Genomic DNA, 20,053 nt, shown 5'->3' with positions numbered 1-20,053 from the left:
AAACAGTGGCTGACTTTATTTTTCTGGGCTCCAAAATCACTGAGGATGGTGATTGCAGCCATGAAATTAAAAGACGCTTACTCCTTGGAAGGAAAGTTATGACCAAACTAGACAGCATATTAAAAAGCAGAGACATTACTTTGCCAACAAATGTCCGTCTAGTTAAGGCTATGGTTTTTCCAGTGGTCATGTATAGATGTGAGAGTTGGACTATAAAGAAAGCTGAGTGCTGAAGAATTGATGCTTTTGAACTATGGTGTTGGAGAAGACTCTTGAGAGTCCCTTGGACTGTGAGGAGATCCAACCAGTCCATCCTAAAGAAGATCAGTCCTGGGTGTTCATTGGAAGGACTGATGAAGTTGAAGCTCCAATACTTTGGCCACCTGATGCGAAGAGCTGACTCATTGGAAAAGACCCTGATGTTGGGAGGGATGGGGGGCAGGAGGAGAAGGGGACGACAGAGGATGGGATGGTTGGATGGCATCACCGACTCAATGCACATGGGTTTGGGTGGACTCCGGGAGTTGGTGATAGACAGGGAGGCCTGGCATGCTGCGGTTCATGGGGTCACAGAGTCGGACACGACTGAGCGACTGAACTGAACTGAGGGTAGTATGTCAGTAATTTGTTTTCAAATTGTTCAACTGTTCTGTAATTTTGCTTTGTGGTTTTTTCAAAATAAAAAAGAACCAATGTAAACTTCACTTCATTCCAGAGAGAACCACCAGGTGGAGTCCTTAGGTCAGAGAGTTGATTTGACAAGCCCTGTTCAGTTTGGAGAAGGCAATGGCACCCCACTCCAGTACTCCTGCCTGGAAAATCCCATGGGTGGAGGAGCCTGGAAGGCTGCAGTCCATGGAGTCACTGAGGGTCGGACACAACTGAGCGACTTCACTTTCACTTTGCTAAGTTCTATCTGACTCTGTGTGACCCCATGAACAGCAAGCACATTTCCCTGTCCTTCACTATCTCCCAAAGTTCCCTCAAACTCATGTCCATTGAGTCTGTGATGCAATCTAACCATGTTATCCTCTGCCTCCCCCATCTCCTTTTGCCTCCAGTCTTTCCCAGCATCAGGGTATTTTCCAATGAGTTGGCTCTTTGCATCTGGTGGACAGTATATAGTAGCTTCAACTGTAGCATCAGTCCTTTCAATGAATATTCAGGGTTGATTTCCTTTAGGATTGATTGGTTTGACCTCCTTGCAGTCCAAGGGACTCTCAAGAGCCTTCTCCAGCACCACAGTTCAAAATCATCAATTCTTCAGTGCTCAGCTTTCTTTATGGTCCACCTCTCATATCCATCCATGACTACTAGAAAAACCATAGCTTTGATTATACTGACCTTTGTTGGTAAAGTGTAGTCTGTTTTTTAATACAGTCTAGGTTTGTCATAACTTTTCTTCCAAAAAGCAAGCGTATTTTAATTTCATGGCTGCAGTCACCATCTGCAATGATTTTGGAGCCCAAGAAAATAAAGTCTGTCACTGTTTCCATTGTTTCCCCATCTATTTGCCATGAAGTGATGGGACCAGATACCATGATCTTCATTTTCTGAATGTTGAGTTTTAAGCCTGCTTTTTCACTCTTCTCTTTCGTTTTCCTCAAGAGGCACTTTAGTTCCTCTTTACTTTCTGCCGTGAGGGTGGTGTCATCTGTATATTTGAGGTTGTTGATATTTCTCCTGGCAATCTTGATTCCAGCTTGTGCTTCATCCAGGCTGGCATTTTGCATGATGTACTCTGAATATAAGTTAAATAAGCAGGGTGACAATATACAGCCTTGACGTACTCCTTTCCCAATTTGGAACCAGTTTGTTGTTCCATGTCCAGTTCTAACTATTGCTTCCTGACCTGCATATAGGTTTCTCAAGAGGCAGGTCAGGTGGTCTGGTATTCCCATCTCTTTCAGAATTTTCCACAGTTTATTGTGATCCACACAGTCAAAGGCTTTGGCACACTCAATGAAGCAGATGTTTTTCTGGAACTCCCTTTCTTCCTCTATGATCCGACAGATGCTAGCAATTTAATTTCTGGTTCCTCTTTCTAAATCCAGCTTGAACATCTGGAAGTTCTCAGTTCAGGTACTTCGAAGCCTACCTTGAAGGATTTTGAGCATAACCTTGCTAGCATGTGAAATGAGTGCAATTGTGCGGTAGTCTGAATATTCTTTGGAATTGCCTTTCTTTGGGATTAGAATGAAAACTGACCTTTTCCAGTCCTGTGGCCGCTGTTGAGTTTCCCAAATTTGCTGGCATATTGTGTGTAGCATTTTAATAGCATCATCTTTTAGGATTTTAAATAGCTCAGCTGGAATTGCTCAGCTAAACAAGCCTTTCTCCTATTGAACTAAAAACAAAAGGGTTTATTTCTGTACTTTAAAATAGTAAAGTGGCATGGGTTTCCCTTGCTTCAGCACATGAACAGAGACATAAATCCAACTATAGCTGGTTTGATTCAAGGGCTTCCCAGGTAGCTCAGTGGTAAAGAATCTGCCTGCCAAGGTAGGAGACACAGGAGACATGGGTTTGATCCCTGGGTCAGGAAGATCCCTTGGAGTAGGAAACGGTAACCCGCTCCAGCATTCTTGCCTGGGAAATCCCATGGACAGAGGAGCCTGGTGGGTTACAGTCTATGGGGTCGCAAAGAGTTGGACACGACTGAGTGAGCACACATGCAGAAGGTTGAGAATAGATTTTCTTGATCTCACTTCTCTTGACTACGGTTTTTTCAACCTTGGCACTGTTGACCTTTGGGGACTGGATAATTCTTTGTTGTGAGGACTGTCTTGTGCATTGCACAATGTTTAGCGGCATCTGGGGTCCAATGGCTAAGACTGCTTTCCAATGCAGGGGGTGCAGGCTGAGTCCCTGGTTGGGTAGCTAGGATCCCACATGGTTTGTAGCCAAAACACCAAAACATAAACCAGAAGCAGCATCCCTGGCCTCTGCCCACTGGATGTCAATACATCCCTCCAGTCATGACTCCAGTTGTCTCCAGAGATTTCCAGGTATCCCGAGGGAGACAGAAATCACCCCCAGGGTAGAACCACTGTGCTTGCAAAAAGACATTCTCTGCTCTGGGCACTCTGGTTGCTGTCTGCTGGACAGAAAGTTCAGAAGATCTCTGACCACGCTTAGCGCCCCTGGTACGTCGTGGGGGTAGCTTTTGGTGGTAGGAGCTGCTGTACCACGTGGCGGTGTTGGTGTTGTTCTGTGCATAGACAAGCCTCTGAGAAGGGTCAGGACCGGCCTGAGGCAACCAGCAGGAAGGACAAAGCCTGAGCTCAAGAAGGAAAGCAGCAGAAAAAGGCCTGGACAGGATGTAAACTCCTCCTTTCTCAGGACTATCAGCCCAGCCGCCTGTCCGCCTGCTGGGCTGAACCTCACGATGCATGAGAACGACTTGGCTTTGAAATGTATACTCCTCATGTGTGCTATGTGTGTGCCAAGTCACTTCAGTCATGTCTGACACTTTGCGACCCTATGGACTAGCGCTCACCAGGCTTCTCTGTCCATGGGATTCTCCAGACAAGAATACTGGAGTGGGTTGCCATTTCCTCCTCTAGGGGATCTTCCTGATCCAGGGATCAAACCGTGTCCCTTGCATCTTCTGCATTGGTAGGCAGGTTCTTTATCATTAGCACCACCTAGGACGCTACTTTCCACAGCCCCTGCATGTTCCTATGAAAACATCCTTCCTACTGGAGGAATCAACCTGCCTGACTTCAGGCTCTACTACAAAGCCACAGTCATCAAGACAGTATGGTACTGGCACAAAGACAGAAACATAGATCAATGGAACAAAATAGAAAGCCCAGAGATAAATCGATGCACCTATGGACACCTTATCTTTGACAAAGGAGGCAAGAATATAATATACAATGGAGAAAAAGACAATCTTTAACAAGTGGTGCTGGGAAAACTGATCAACCACTTGTAAAAGAATGAAACTGGAACACTTTCTAACAACATACACAAAAATTAACTCAAAATGGATTAAAGATCTAAATGTAAGACCAGAAACTATAAAACTGCTAGAGGAAAACATAGGAAAAACACTCTGATGTACATCATAGCAGGATCCTCTATGACCCACCTCCAGAGTAATGGAAATAAAAGAAAAAATAAACAAATGGGATCTAATTAAACTTAAAAGCTTTTGCACAACAAAGGAAACTATAAGCAAGGTGAAAAGACAGCCTTCAGAATGGGAGAAAATAATAGCAAATGAAGCAATGGACAAAGAATTTATCTCAAAAATGTACAAGCAACTCCTGAAGCTCAATTCCAGAAAAATAAACAACCCAATCAAAAAATGGGCCAAAGAACTAAACAGACATTTCTCCAAAGAAGACATACAGATGGCTACCAAACACATGAAAAAATGCTCAACATCACTCATTATCAGAGAAATGCAAATCAAAACCACAATGAGGTACCATCTCACACCAGTCAGAATGGCTGCTATCAAAAAGTCTACAAACAATAAATGCTGGAGAGGGTGCGGAGAAAAGGGAACCCTCTTACACTGTTGGTGGGAATGCAAATTAGTAGAGCCACTATGGAGAACAGTGTGGAGACTCCTTAAAAAACTGGAAATAGAACTGCCATACGACCCAGCAATCCCACTGCTGGGCATACACACCAAGGAAACCAGAATTGGAAGAGACACGTGTACCCCTCATCGCAGCACTGTTTACAATAGCCAGGACATGGAAGCAACCTAGATGTCCACTGGCAGACGAATGGATAAGAAAGCTGTGGTACATATACACAATGGAATATTACTCAGCTATTTAAAAGAATGCATTTGAATCACTTCTAATGAGGTGGATGAAACTGGAGCCTATTATACAGAGTAGAGTAAGTCAGAAAGAAAAACATCAATATAGTACATTAATGCATATATATGGAATTTAGAAAGATGGTAATGATGACCCTATATGAGAGATAGCAAAAGAGACACAGATGTAAAGAACAGACTTTTAGACTCTGTGGGAGAAGGTGAGGGTGGGATGATTTGAGAGAATAGCATTGAAACATGTATATTATCATACGTGAAATAGATTACCAGTCCAGGTTCAATGCATGAGACAGGGTGCTCAGGGCTGGTGCACTGGGATGACCCTGAGGGATGGGATGGGGAGGGAGGTGGGAGGGAGGGTCAGGATGGGGAACACATGTACACCCATGGCTGATTCATGTGAATGTATGGCAAAAACCACCACAATATTGTGAAGTAATTAGCTTCCAATTAAAATTAAAAAAAAAAATCCTTCCTTTTACTTCACTTTTCCAACTCCTCCCCTTGTCCATCCTATGATCTAAACCCTCCCTCACCTACTCCCAGGGCCCCGGGTCTGAGCTGGCAGGGTTAGGGCCCCCTCCAGTCATATGATCAATGATCTAAATGTAATGAGTGTCAGTTTCCCAGTTTCAAGAGCATCCTATATTGGCCATGCCTATATGTTGCCCTCTTTGTTCTTAAGGGTCCGTCCAGCCCCCATTTGTTATCAGTGCATTTCCTACAGGAAGTGCAGTTCTTCCCAGTCCTGTGAAGAGATACGAGGTATGCTGTCAGCTGTGGCCTGGGAGGATGGGGACCTGTATCTGGGGACCACCAAGGAGCCTTAAATTGGGGGACAAAGTCAGAAAAATGTCACCCACCAGGAATGAAGACAGTTTAAAGTGAAGGCACCGTAGCTGCATCTGGCCAGCTGTTGAAGTGACCATCTCCCTGCAAGAGCCAGCCTCCCTCCTGGGCACATGATGGAACAGCCCTGCCCAAGTCAGCCTGAGCCAGTCCCATCAGCTCTACAAGCTGCAGTCTATGACAGGATGGGTTCAGAGGATGTGCCGCATGAGTCTATCGCAAGAAGCAAAATCCTCAGATATGTCCTGTCCCAGCAGGGCCCCGACAACCCTCACATCGGGCCATCTGCACACAGGCATTCTATGTGGTCAGTTTTCAAGCCCTTTTAACAAGGGGCTGCTGGGTCCTTAGGATTTGGGGAGCAGCTTCTCAACTCCGCACCACAAGTGCCGACCCCAGGACAGGCTGGCCTAGCCACGGCCAGGAGGGTACATATGCTCCAAGGTTGCCTGGTGGGCTTCTTGTAGGTGGTGTCCTTTGAGACTAACAGGACTTGTTTCTGGTTTAGTTGCAACTGAACGTGTTAAACCATATGCTCTCTGTGGACAAACAGCTCTTGGGACTGTAATGGCACCTCGCCCTGGAGGTCCCCAGCAAGCTTCTGATTTTAATTCAATCACAGATATCCTCCCAAGTCCTGGCTACTGTCTCCCAAGCAGACACCTCACTTCGTCCGTCCCTCTGCCTCACACTGATGACTCCAGTCAATTCTGGCTCATGGTGGCTGCTGGCAGTTTGCATGCCCACTCCCCCTGCCAGCCCCTCGCCGCTTTCCCATTTTCCCAGAGCTGCGGCTGCCTCCACCCACACAGTCACCACTGGAAAGCCTGCCTTTGTGGGCAGAGCAGGGGGCACCCAGAAAACCCAGGTGAGGGGCAGGTGACCCAGGCCCACAGCACACTCAGAACCCAAGGGGCAGGCCTGGCACCAGTTTTCTCGGGAGCTGTGGGTGGTCCTGCTTGTCATTTGTCCCATCACGTGCAGCGAGAGGAGATGCCGTGGTCCCCAGAGAGGGTCCAGAGGACATGGGCTCCCGAGGGCCAGCAGCAGCTCTCCTGAAATCCCGAGACAACCCTGGAATCCCAGAACAACACCCCTCACCCACTTGTTTCTTCCTGAGTCAGTTCCAGGTGGTGGATTTCCTTTATCTGCAGCCGAAGGACTCCTGGTAAGGACAACCCCTACCTCACAGAGAGGCCAGGGTGAAACCCCAACAGCGTGGAGCTCACGGGCCTGGGGCTTCCGGCCACCATGCGGAAGACGCACTGCAACCTAACTAAACAATGCTTGTAGATCCAGCTGAAGACACTTGCTGTCTGGGCTCCCCAGGGACAGAAAAGAGGCCTCTCTACATCCAGGCCCCCCTCCCCTGCCCGAACTGGGTCTGTTTGCCTGATGACACCCTGGAGCTGGGGCTGTGTGATTCTCTTTCAGCTCAGCTGCAGCATCATTTGTTAAGGCTCCAAGACCTTGCAATAAAACCACATGTAAATCCATCTCATACTCTGGCCAGTGCCCACATTTAAATGTTGTGCCTTGGAAAGAAACACAGGCTCCTCTGCCATGGAATGTTAACTCTTTTATTAATTTAGGGTTAACACCGTGTCTGCCTTGTGAATTTCTTTTTCGGAGTTGTGGATTCAATCAACAACAGCTGGGTTCCCCCCAGCTGACCGGTGGCTCGTCAAAGGCATTATAGTCACAGAGGGAAGCAGGACGAAAATGGAGAACGAGCTTGTGAAAATTTAAGGCAAATGTTAATTCCCATATTAAAGGGACTTCATCAAGCAGATCTGTGCATATCAATGAAAATATATGAAATATTTGTCAAAATAATTAACATTGGTAAAAATTAGAACATGTAGCTTATAAAATGCCCACACAGGTTTGGCAGAAGTAAATCCAACTGTGTTGATAGGCTCACAGCAAACTCAGACACAGGCGAGCCCACCTTAAGACAAGTATCCTGAAAAGCAGGGCCCACGGGCTTTCAGAGCAGCTCCACAGAAGGGAAGTGACTGACAACCAGCAATTCACGGACAGGCTTACATCTTGCTTGTTGGGGCTACCTTCCATCAGGTAGAGGTGACCGTTCGGGCCATGAGACTCGTAGAGGCGCGGATGGGACGCAGCGACCCGGGGCCCTCAGCCCACTCAGAGATGAGGGCTGTAGATGAAGGAGGGTCTCTCCATCTCGTCCCACTGGGATGTGACTTTCTAAGCCGTGGGTGTAGTTTCAGAAGTCACCGACCATGTAGAAACAGACGCTCCATCCCCAGAGGTCACAGGTTTTACGCTCCCGGATCTGTTCTGTTGAGTCTGACCAAACCACCTCCCAAATGGCGGCTGGCAGAGAAGCAGGTGTGCCCCAGGCCCTTCCTCGTGGGGCACAGCCAGGGCTCTTCAGGGGGCATGGAAGCACAGGGAGGAGGGTTCTGCTTAGGGCCATGTGGCTGGCCTTTCTGCTTTGGTCTTGGAGATTCAGTGAATGCATGGTCCCAGGAGCTGTGGATCCCCAGAGTTCATGCTGCTCCTGCTGTGACTTGGCCAGAACGCAGCCAGCGAGGGGTTGTGAGCGGGTGTCACCGCTCCCGGGACATCTCCTCCAGGCAACCCCTGCCCCACCCTGGCCTGGGTGCCCAGAGTCGCCAGGAAGGACCTTACTCCTAGGGAGACGAAGCTGTCAGATGGGGGCACCATCCCTGAAACAGGCTCTGGCCGACAGCCTGGAGAAAGGTGGACGGACAGACGGATGACGGGAGGGGCCCTGCCCTGCGCGGGGGCCAGGTGCCCCTACCCGGCCAGGAGGCACGTGCGGCAGCAGAACTGGATGAAGAGCTTCCGTTCACAGAGCCGGTTGGATTTGACCATCTCGCAGAACGTCTCATCAGCTGGGTTCCCCCAAAGGAGAAAGGAGGGACAGGTCAGACGTGGGGGCCAGACATGGCTGCTCCCAGCTCCCCACTCCGGAAGGCAGCCATCTTCCGTCACCCCCGTGGTGACAGGTGGCCAGCTCAGTGAGGCCAGGGCTGGAGCTGAGCCTGGAGACGAGTGTGGGTGGGGGAGGAGACGGGTTGGGGGGTGGGGGTGGGCAGGGTCTGGGGACGCTGGGCTGTGTGGGGAGCCCTCCGTGGTCACTGTTCCTCTTTCTGGACGTGGGAAGAAGAGGGGTCAGACTTGGGGGCAGGGTGGGGGCTGCTGCGTGATGCCGGGGATGCCCCAGTGGGGAGGAGGGATGATGAGAGGAAGGGGTTCATCAGGGCACTGGGAATGGCTGAGGGAGGGGAAGAGCCAATCCCCTAAGGCCAGCCCTTCCCCTGGCAGCTGGCCTCTGGGGACCTGCACGCATGGGGCCGGGACAGCCTCACTTTATGGGGCTGGGACCTCACCCGAGAAGGTGGCTTCCTGAAGTAAGCGCTTCCTGGCCTTAAAGGAACATGATTCTCCAAGCCAAGGAAACCACAGAGCTCCAAGGCAAGGAGGCCACCTCATGGTCTGCAGGGCATGCCCGGGCTCTCTCTGGGGGCTTCACACTCTGCTAGGCCCAGGCCGCTGCCAGCTCCATGCTCAGGGACCTCATGGTGCTGGCAGCTCTCCCTCCAGCACACCAGCAGGCTCTCAGCACCCAGAGACAGCTTCGGGCTGCTCATCCCTATGCTTCCTGAGCCACGGCGGTTCCTTACCACGGCACGTCTGCCCATGGCCTCTGCCCTGGTCTCCAGCCCAGAGTTCTGTGTCAACCCTTCCTCTTGCCTGGAATCCCCAACCTGGTCTCTGAGTTTCCCCCCTCACAACCTATCCTCACCTCCCAGTTGACCAGAGCCCCAGAGCTCTCCCACAGCACACACATGGATCCTTCCTGCAGAACACGTGGGCCTCTCCTAACCCGTGCCACCACACCCAAGCCACCTGGGGCTACTGGAGTGAGAGTGGGGACAACGTCCGAATCATTCCTAAGAGTCACTCGTTGGATAGACCCACAGTAGCAGGGTGGCGGCTGGATCCTCTCTGGTCAGTGTGAGGGGCCTGGAGGGAAGGGCCACCCCAGGGACAGCCTGTGGTCCCTGCCCCTCTCTCCCTCTTTGGCCGGACAGCCAAGGGGTTTGGGTCCAGCCCATGCCCACTCACCATTGCTGCATGTGTGATTGGTGATGCACGAAGTCCCCAGCTGTGTGAAGCCCGCTTTACACCGGCTGCAGTTCCTGCTGGAGCCTTCACAGCTCAGGCAGCTCTCGTCACACCTGTGAGGACACGGGTTCCTGATAAGGAGGGGCCCCACCACTCCAGCCCTTCCCAGGGCCCTCCAGCCAGCCTGCCTGCCCTCCCACAGTGCCCCTGGCAGTAACCCTGCCCCACAGTGGTCTCTCCTCATGTCTGACGTCTGTCACCTGTGTGACAAACAGGACCCAGGAGCCGCTGGGGCACCACCCATCAGTCTTCAGCCTCCTTTGCTATGAGGTCGGCCTCACCCCTGGGGACAGGGCTGAGGGTGCCCTCTCAGTCCTGTCCCAGAGACGGGACCCAGGACTACTACCATCGGAGCGCCGTGACCTTGGGGGTCGGCACACTCTGGCCTCGGGCCACACCAGCAGCTTTTCTGGGACCTGTCTTGTCCATCTGCATCCAGCTGTGGCTGGGCTGCAGCGCTGGGGACAAGCAGCTGCTCTGGAGACTGGACGGCTGGCCCAACCTACAGGGCTCACCGTTGGGCTCCTCAGGAGAGCCGGTCGACACCAACTTGCTCTGGGCCATGCATGGACCTTGCCTGCCCGCTGCCTCTCCAGTCTAGCTCTACTCCAGGCACCAGGTCTCCCCAGACCCACCTTGCTGCAGGCCCAGCAGGCCCGGGAGCGGGCTCAGATAGGCAGGTAGGGTGGCGGGCAGGAGGCGGCTCAGCCAGGCCTGGGCCTGCCCCACAGAGCAGCTCCTTGTATGGGACAGGGGCCACTTCCAGTCAGTCCCCCACCCACTACCTCACCCCCAAAGATCCCTGCGACTACGTCCTCCACCTCCACAGGGTGGCACCCACTGCAGCCCCATCGCCTCCCCCCCACTGCTGGGACCACCACCCACCTGCGTCTTCAGGCTGCTCTGGTAACACTCAGACGGCAGAGGCCTGCCCGCATCCTGCCCCAACAGTGAACCCAGAGAGGCCGGGCTGGGGCGGGAGTGTGGTGGGAAGGCGAGGGTAGCACCCCCTCAGGCAAGTACCCCATGCCCCCTGAGTTGCTCTGTCTTCAAAGAGATTCTTACTCCTCTTCCAGGTCTTATTCCTAAGTCTCGGGGTGTCCAGACCTTGTCTGAGGTACTCAGTGTGGACTGTTCTCACTCTCAGCCCTGTCTCCCGGTTTCATGGATCTCCTCAGTGCTCAGGCTCCAGCCCAGCTGGCTGGGCCCTGCCCCCTGAACCTGCCCATCATCCTCTCTGGGAATGGGCCTGGCTGGCACTGGACTGTGGGTCTTGGAGAGCCAAGTTCCCTGGGAGCTGCTGCTGCCCAAGTGGGAAGAGGCCCTGAAGAGCCAGGGGACCAAGTCAGTCCATCCACCTTGGGGAGCCACACAGAGGGGTCTTCAGAGCCAGGGACCAAGGCCATCCATCCCCCGAGAGGAGCCATGTGGAGGGGTCTTCAGAGCCAGGGGGTGAGGAGGAAGAAATTCTCTGCAATGCCACATCCACTACCGTGGTGCCCCATGCAGGCCTCTTCCTGGGATGCGCCTCTGAGACCTGCTGTGTTGGCCCCAGTGCTGGACCCCGCTCCAGGCCGAAAGCCTCATCTCCCATGGGGGAGAGCACCCAAGGAGCTCTGGCCTCCGCAGCCCAGGAGGAGCTTTCCTGGAGCTGGGAGACCTCACAGTGTGGAAGCACCCTGCACCCCAGGGGTCCAGGGTGTCTGACAAATGAGACTGTTATCACTACAGAACGTGTAGTCCCTGGGCTGCTGCCCTAGAAAGAGCTGGTGAGTTAAAATCAAGGTTGACTTCAGATGCTGGTGTCAAGGGGCCTGTACGGACTTGTCCAGACCAGGTGAAGGCAGCTGGGCGGAAGGGCTGAAACCCCAACCCTCCTGTGTGGGTCCTACAAATGCAAGGACCGGGTGGTATCTCACTGGCTTACCACAGAGTGGTTGGTGTTCCTGTTTTATGTTTGGTTGCTGGGTTTTTGTTTTAGGTTGTTTAGGTTACAATCCGGAACTTGTTTAACTTGTTTAGGTTACAATCTGTAACAGTTCTCAAATATATCCTGGGGGCCTCGAAGATGCCCTGTGGGTCCTTAGCTGTGAGCTGGAAGATGGGGTATGGTCTCTCCACACTGCTTTGATGTGGGCCCTGGGCTCCCTTGTTTCGAGTCTATTTCAGGCTCACTGTCAAGGTCTTCAAGGTTACCTGCAGACTCCTCATGGTCACTCTCACCCTGGACTAGGCGGGCTGCTCTGCCCTGCTCCTGGGCTTAGGTCACGAAGCCTGGAGTGAGGCAGCACGCAGCAGGACATGAAGAGGACACCAAGCAAATGGCCTCTCATTACTGCCCGTGACCCACGATGACCAGAGTCCCCAGACAAGGACAAGGAGCCGTGCAGATACAAAGGAGGAGCGGAAAAGGAGACTGGGGAGGCTTATGGCATTGCTGCAATGGCTGGAAACGGCTTTGGAATGAGGAGGCTGTCGGGACCTTCTCTTTTTCTCTAAGTTATCTAATTTAGAATCTAAGCAAACCCAACAGGTGGTTTCCTAACGACAGAGTGAGCACACTGTGGTCTGTGGCAGTAGGTCTCAACAGATTACTCAGAAAGTGAACCCCACCCCAGTCCCTGAGACAGGGGCCTCCAGACCTGCTCCCTCCTCCACAGGCGCTATGCTCAGCCATCTGGGGGTGGGCCGGGAGGACTACTTGGAGGGGGCAGCAGACCTGGCCCCTTGTCTGCGGGCACTGGCCATCTGGGGCTGGGCCGGGAGGACTGCCTGGAGGAGGCACCTACCTGCGGCACACCTTGTGGGGCAGCCCTGGCATGTCCTCTGCGTAGAAGCCCTCACCACAGGCCGGCACGCATCTCCAGTCTTGGAAGTGGAAGCCCGGGGCACAGTGAATGCACTCCTCTTTGCTGGGCCCTGAGGGGCACAGGAAGAGAGCAGAGGTCAGTGACCACCCACCATCTGCTGCATGTCACAGATCTGTGGCCTCGCCTGAGATCCAGGTCCTAAAAGGCTGCCCCCAACAGCAAGACCACCCCCAACTGTTGCCCACCACATGTCTGCACTGGCCCCCTCGCCCACTCCTAGGAAGTAGACCTTACACGCCAGGCTTACTGCACTCCCCCGGCCCCAGCCATGTCCATCAGCCTGATTCTAAGGGCCTTCTTTCCCAACAAGCCTGGACCGGTTTGGGCCAGGGCAGCTGGTGTAGCCTTAAACTCAAAATGGGGCCTGACCACACAAACTTACTCACTAGATTTCAGAGATGTAGTAAAAAAAAAAAAAAGTAAAATAGCTCACTGATCTTTAAATATCAATTACACGGAGAAATAGTAATATTTACATATATGCGGTTAAACATGATGTTCTATTGATTTCCACCTGCTTCTCAGGGTAACTTGTACCCGCATCTGCAGCCCACGTGGTGTTTCGAGGGGACCGAATGTCGTGTGAGACAACATGGAGAATGGAAAGAGGAGGTGTGGGGGCCTGGGGCTGACAGAGATGTGGTGTGAAGGATCGGGACAATTTCAACAGAAAAAAAGCCACTCGGGCTCATGGGGTGGGGTGTGGGGACAGAAGAGGCAAAGACTCTGAATGAAGGATCAAGAGTCATGAAGGAAAACCTGCAGCTCAGTCAACAGGGCTTGTCAGCGTGGGGCAGGCGTGGCCCAGACTGAAGACACTGTGCTGTCTGTCTGTCTGCCCACCTCCTCACCATTCACATGAATAGCAAGTGAGTGCCAGGCATCCACTCTGTGCCAAATCTCCCTGAAAGCACCTTACAGGGTGTCAGAGGTGGCCAGGAGGCTGCAGGTTGACGGCGCAGAGGGTCAAGCGTGGGGAGCAGTTGTCTTGGATGTGCCCCTCACTGGACCTCCCCCCACTTTGATTGTGGTCTGGCCTCAGCTGGAGGCCTGGCAGCTTAGGCTGAGGTGTCCAGTCGTCTTCAAGGAGTGACTTGTGGACCTTGTGGACTTGAGGGCCTCGTGCCTGCATCAAGGGAGAATCCCTGCAGATGGCTCCATGCTCCAACGGTTGGTCTTGTGTCTCAGAACCACAGTTGCTGGCCTGGATGGGGTTCTGAGCATCTGGGGGGATGGGGGTAAGGCGGAAGTGGGAACCCGTGCGTGACGGGCCTTCGTGAAGGACAGGTGCCCACCGCCCGGGTCTGCATGGCACGCTGTCCCCCTGCAGCTGGGGTGTGGTGGGGGAGCCTCGCACACGTTCTTCTGGACTGAAGGCTGCTCCTGTGCCCCCTCCTTCCGCCCCCACTTATCTCCAGGGAGTGTGTGCGTTGTTGGCACGTTGTTGGCTCCCCACTGAACGCCGCCCCCCATCCTACCAGCATCTGCAGTGGTCTACTCCTACTTTAATGTTCAATTTACTAAACACAAAGTGGGTGAGATACGTTCAGCTGTGGCTGGAAGCCAAGAAAGCCCTGGATGGGCGGAGGCCCCGCCAAGGTGTGCGCCTCAGCACAGTTAAGACGTACCTTCTCCATTCTGGATCTTTTACCATGAGAACAAGAGCCAGAGACAGAGCCGGGTCTCCTGCACCCACCAAGGCAGATGGGCACCCCAGGGATCCCAGCCTCCTGACTCAGAGGCTCTGGGACACAGACTGACCATCCCAGGGTCCCCACCACCTGGGGTGGGGACAGATGCCCCTAAGCTCCTGTGTATTCGAACCTCCCCACACGGTGCCCAGGGCCCTCACAGACGGTCAGCAGAGGCCCCTGATTGAGAGCAGAAGGGGAAGGCCAGGTGGCTTGGGCCTCCAGGGGCTCTGGACAGGGACCCTGACCAGCAGTGAGGGGCCTTCTGAGACTCAGAGCTGGAGGCAGGGTCCCTCTACCCACATCAGCCGGGGTGGGTGCACACATCCCAGAGCATAGAGGGCACCTGGGCAGGTGGGCGTGGGGGCAGGGCAGCCCTGGGACTGCCGGGCCCCTAAAGTGACAGGTGGCTGGACTGGGTGAGAGAACCCACAAGCGACTATAAAGCCATCCACCAGCAGGCAGTGTGGGGGTGCCAAGAAAGAAAACTGCATTGAATGAGCAAAAGTGCTATAAAGACACACGCCTGGCTGGGTGTTATGGACTCAACAGACTGTGACATTTGAATAAGTGATGCCAGTGATGTTCCTTTATCAAGCTGGGCTAAACAACGAGTCAAAGATATAGAACCAACGTTGACAGGCATCAAGGCAAAAAACAGGAGGGCTGCCCGACAAGCCCTGGCCTTCTGGGGGTGGGGGGGGGGTGGTGCTGTCCCAGAGTGGCCCCGGGGAGGCATGGCTTGCTCCAGGGGCCTTGAGGTTATGGCCTTGGCCATGGCACGTCTACCCTGGGAGGCTACCCCATCCTGCCAGGACCCACATTACATCCTTAATGGAGATCTCATCCTTACAACCTTTCTGCAGCAAAAGCTGCACCCGACATGGGTTTCCTAGAACAAGGACCCCAGCGCTGGGTTGGGAAGGAGGGTCAGAGGAGAAGATTCAACCAGAAATGTATGTGGGCCACAAACTCTGATGTGTGGCATCGTCCGCTGCACACAGCTCTGCAGCACGAGCCGACAAAACAATCACTCTCAGATTCTACACAGAATCTGCGCCTGGACGGCAGCTCTGCCATCATCCTGTGGGGACTATAGTACACACACCCCCCTTACGGAAGCCTTTCCCCTGTGAGTGAGTGTTTAAGCTAAGACAGGCCCAGGAGCTAAGGCTATGTCTTAAGAAGCCTTCTCATTCCTTCACACTCAGAACTTACCCTGTCTCTCTCCGATGACTCTTGAATCTTTAGGACTTGAACCTCAGGCGCTTGCCCTGGCAAGAGCTCGAGAGCAGTGAGCAGCCCAGCCTGGCCTGAAAGCAACCCCTGCCCGGCCAGGCTCCTAACGCCAGGATGTGGGCCCTTGTGGGTTTTCTTTTTTTAATTTTTAAAAATTGTGGTCAAATGTACACAATGTAAAATTTACCATATTGACCACTTAACATAGTTCAGTGGCCTTAGGGCTTCCCTGGTGGCTCAGATGGTAAAGAGTCTACCTGCCAATGCAGGAGATGCAGGAGGCGTGGGTTTGATCCCTGGGTTGGGAAGATTCCCTGGAGACGGGAATGACAACTCACTCTAGTATTCCTGCCTGGAGAACCCCATGGACGGAGGAGCCTGGCGGGCTACGGTCCACAGGGTCGCAAAGAGTCGGACACGACTGAGTGAGTAGCAACACAATATTACAGTACACCTGTGTCTTTCATATGTTGCCTTGGGCATGCTCAGAAAAACTAGGGTAGAGTACACCATAAAAAAATAAGGAGATTCACAGCATTGTGGAGCCATTACCACCACCATCCATGCCCCGAATGTTTTCATCTTCCCAAACTGAACCTCTGTGCCTATTAATCACTCTCCCTCCTCCCGGACTCAACGCTGCAACATCCACCCACAGAGCCCTAAGTTCCAGGGCTTTCTGGGTTTCAGGTCCTCTGCCCACCCGCCGGCTTGGGGAGCAGGCATGAACTCACCCACACAGGTCCGGCAGGTGTGATGGCACTCCCCACATTGGATGAGCTCAGAGTCAAAGTAGGTGCCTGGCTCACAGTCTGGAATGCAGCTTCCCCGGGCAAGGCTGGTGAACAGGGAAAAAGGCAGGTTTTCACATCCTTTCTGAAACTCTGATTGTATTAGGATTTGCCCTCAACGTCTTTCCTGAGAGGAGATGAGAGGTGCTAGAACACAGCTGTTGGTGTCATTTCAGGTTCTGAGCTCAGGAAAAGTGGCTGGGAGGGATGCTCAGGCCTTCTGGTGGCCTTGTTCCCATGCGGGGTGCCACGTCCTGTGTACTTTCTAACACCAGCCACTATGGAATCCGAGGCCCGAGGGGGTGGTGGGGTCAGGCTGCTGGCTTGTCTCCCAGGGCGCAGCGTTTGTAATGCGGGAGAGGAGCCAGCAGCAACAATCACCTTGACACTAGATGGGTTCCAGCCTTGCCCTTGCCTGAAACCTTCCATGTTTCATAATGAATTTGAAATAAAATCTGCTCCTGGGACCTGGCAGGCCTGCAAGCTGTGACTCCCAGGCTCAGATGAGAACCTGTGACTCATGGGGTCCTGGTTCCCTTCCCTTCCTGGCTCCCTGGACCCTCTTCCCTCCAATCCCCTGATCTGGAAGTGATTAGAGGAAGCTCAGGGCTCAGGCAAGCTCAGCTGTGCTGCCGGGAAGATTGTTCCTCTCCCTGTTAGTAGCTGCGATGACTCTGTGGGAGAGGGAGAGGGTGGGAAGATTTGGGAGAATGGCATTGAAACATGTAAAATATCATGTATGAAACGAGATGCCAGTCCAGGTTCGATGCACGATACTGGATGCTTGGGGCTAGTGCACTGGGAGGACCCAGAGGGATGGTATGGGGAGGGAGGAGGGAGGAGGGTTCAGGATGGGGAACACATGTATACCTGTGGTGGATTCATTTTGATATTTGGCAAAACTAATACAATTATGTAAAGTTTAAAAATAAAAAATAAAATTAAAAAAAATTAAAAAAAATAAAAAATGTCATTTCATGGAAAAAAAAAAAAGATTAAATGGTGAGAGCTGCTGGAATAAAATGCTCTTTACACTTCCTTCCTTCACTCCTTGCTGCACAAGAACTCAACCCTGTGGGTGTTTTCCCCTCACAGTGGCATTCGGGTGGTGGAAGGTGGGCGGGGGGAGGTGGGCCGCAGGACCAGTAACCTTGTCCCCTGGCCTGGTGAGACATGCTGAGAGTCACAGAGCGGCTGGGTCAGCACCTGCATTTTAACAAGACCCCTTGCCCCGCCCTGTCCCCTTGCAGCAGGGTGAGGCGGGAGGCACTACCCTCAAGGACCACCTCTTGTCTCTTGCTTTCTTCAAGTGCAGACCCCGGTCTGAGAGACTGGACTGCGGAAGGGCCTCAGCACAATTCCTAACAGAATGACTTCTAAGCTTCTAGACCGTGACTTAAGGAACAAATGGTGTGTAATTTGATGGCATGAAATGGGCTAAACCAACACTTCAACATATTCCCATAAAAACCTTTAATCCAGTAAGATGTTTTACAGGAAACAGTAAGATGTTTACACGAGAGCTCCCTGGAAGGAGACACGAGGGCTGGGAGACAGAGAAGGCCAGGCCATGGGGCAGAGGGAGGAACCCCGTGTCCAGACCAGGAGGGAGACAGGTGGGTGGGGTTTGGGGCCTGAGAAAGGAGCTGGACTCCCACCCTCCAGCATCCAGCCCCACTTTCCATCAGCAGATCAGCTTTGACCGATTCCCCAAATGCTGCCTCAGACTAGAGACCTTCCTCATCCTCCGACTTTCTATCCTAAACAAGCTCTAAGTGCAGATCTGATTTTGACTTGGAATCTTTATCCTGAAAGTCTTTGGGCCTCTGAAGTTTTAGCTTTTAGGAAAAAGTGTAAATTCACAACAGACACTAAAACCAGCGTACACTGCGGCCACGCCCAGCAGGAGGGTCTTACCTGAATCCTTCTTTACAGACAGTACACTTCTCTGGCTCATCAATGCACTTCTTACAGCTTGGGTGGCATTTAAGGCAATTTTTCTGACCTGGAGAAAAGTGAGAGGAGGTAAAGAGAAGGGTGAGAAGAGTGGATGTAGGTCAAGCTTGGGCCAAGAGGACTGAAGAGTTTCAAGAGGGGCTGATGGATGGAACAGCAGTCACGGGTGACGTGCTGACAGAACCACCAGAGCCACGTGGCGACCACGTGCCTGGGGGTCGGGTCACAGGCCTTGCACCCTTTTTCTGGAGTAAACTGAAGTCCTCAGGTCACCTTAAGGCCTGTAGGGGTCCCTTAGCTCTCTTCTCGGGGACTGGAGGCAGCCGAGCAATTTCCTGAGCGGCCGGTCTTCCTGAGTGAGATGGGTGGGGCCACAGGAGCCCCTGACCCTCCCACCCCCACACAGGGTCTTCACAGAGGTCAGACACAAAGCTCAACATCTGCCACACCTTGAAGAGGAAGCCCTGGGTCTTGGAGATCATCCAGGTCACTCATCCTGGCATCTTGGCGTCTATACCTCGGGGCGTCCTCCCCAGGGCCCGCAGGCAGCATCATATATGCTGCAGGGGCTCAGAGAGCATGTCTGGAGGGACAAGGCATCGGGGTGGAGTGGGGAGTGGGGATGGAGATGTGTCCAACCTGGCCCCCGGACAGGAGTCTGCAAAGCCTGTGAAGCCTGTCTTGCCTGACTCTGTGGCTCCTCTCAAGAGGGTGGTTATTCCACAGCTGTAAACATCCTTAAAGACTGCCTGGCTCCTCCCCACAGCAGTGACAGCGGGGCGTGACAGGGCCTCCTATAGGCCTGGGCCAGACACCAGCTCCGGTAAGGCCTGTCATCTGCACCACAGTCAACATGCCATCTGAGAACTGTCTCCATCAGTTTAACCCAGACCCTCTCTGCGCTCTCCTCCAGGGTGTGGGGGGGTGGATGGTGAACCGTTGGCCCTGGGGCCGTCCACCCTGTTCCCCAGGATGCTGGTGCTGCTCTGAGCTCACGCCCTTCTGGGTCATTGCAGCTGGGCCCTCTTGCCTTGCTCAGCTTCCTCCCCTTGGCAGGGTGAGGACAGGGTCGCCTAGCTCATGGGAGCCTGGTCACTGTGAGGTGCATGGCCCAACCTTGCCCCCCCGCCCCCCCCTCCCCCACGCCGTCTTCCTGAGCCAAGTCACACCCAACAGCAGGCTCTCCTCATTCACGGAGGCCCAAAACCTCCCTGTCTGCAACCACAACTTCAGCACAGCGGTGAAACCACCAAAGCCGTGAGCCACTGATGGGGATGGGGATGGTGGTGGGGGTGATGGTGGGGTCTGTGATCCCCAGCCCCCCAGCCCCCCAGCCCCCACACTCATACCCGCGGCTCCAGGACAAGTGGTAGGGTCCTCAGAGGCCTTTCCATCCGGGTGTCTGAAATCAGTGAGCCTAAAGGCCCCCGACTCAAGTCACCTCTTGTTCAACCTCCACAGTGGACACTGACCCGCACACGCATGACAGGCCTGGCTCCAGGGGCTCCATCTCTGCGTCACATTGAACCATCTTGGCCAGGCTCCGAGTGAACTGCTGTCCACTACCAGGGTCCGAGGGCTGTGACTTCCCCCTTCCTTCCCACTCCCTCCTGTGAAGGGTCCTTGCACACAGGAAGCAGAGGGCCAGGGCAGTTTTCCCAGAAG

At 53.3% G+C, this 20,053-nt stretch overlaps 1 protein-coding gene across 2 annotated transcripts in view; it reads right to left on the bottom strand.

The window, feature by feature from the left end:
• Positions 1 to 7,219: 7,219 nt before the first annotated feature.
• PCSK6 (proprotein convertase subtilisin/kexin type 6) overlaps positions 7,220 to 20,053 on the bottom strand; it is a 169,898-nt gene continuing 157,064 nt past the window's right edge. For both annotated transcript variants that reach the window (XM_070775279.1, XM_070775280.1), the window contains 5 exons: positions 18,350 to 18,437; positions 16,376 to 16,479; positions 12,631 to 12,760; positions 9,782 to 9,894; positions 7,220 to 8,544 (listed from right to left, as the gene is read on the bottom strand). In XM_070775279.1, the coding sequence (XP_070631380.1) occupies positions 8,447 to 8,544; positions 9,782 to 9,894; positions 12,631 to 12,760; positions 16,376 to 16,479; positions 18,350 to 18,437 (533 nt within the window). In that variant the 3' untranslated portion in view covers positions 7,220 to 8,446. The remainder of the gene's footprint in view (positions 8,545 to 9,781; positions 9,895 to 12,630; positions 12,761 to 16,375; positions 16,480 to 18,349; positions 18,438 to 20,053) is intronic.

This window comes from Bos indicus, chromosome 21 (assembly GCF_029378745.1).
Source record: "Bos indicus isolate NIAB-ARS_2022 breed Sahiwal x Tharparkar chromosome 21, NIAB-ARS_B.indTharparkar_mat_pri_1.0, whole genome shotgun sequence".
NCBI classification, from domain to species: domain Eukaryota; kingdom Metazoa; phylum Chordata; class Mammalia; order Artiodactyla; family Bovidae; genus Bos; species Bos indicus.
This window is presented reverse-complemented; position numbering and strand designations above follow the sequence as displayed.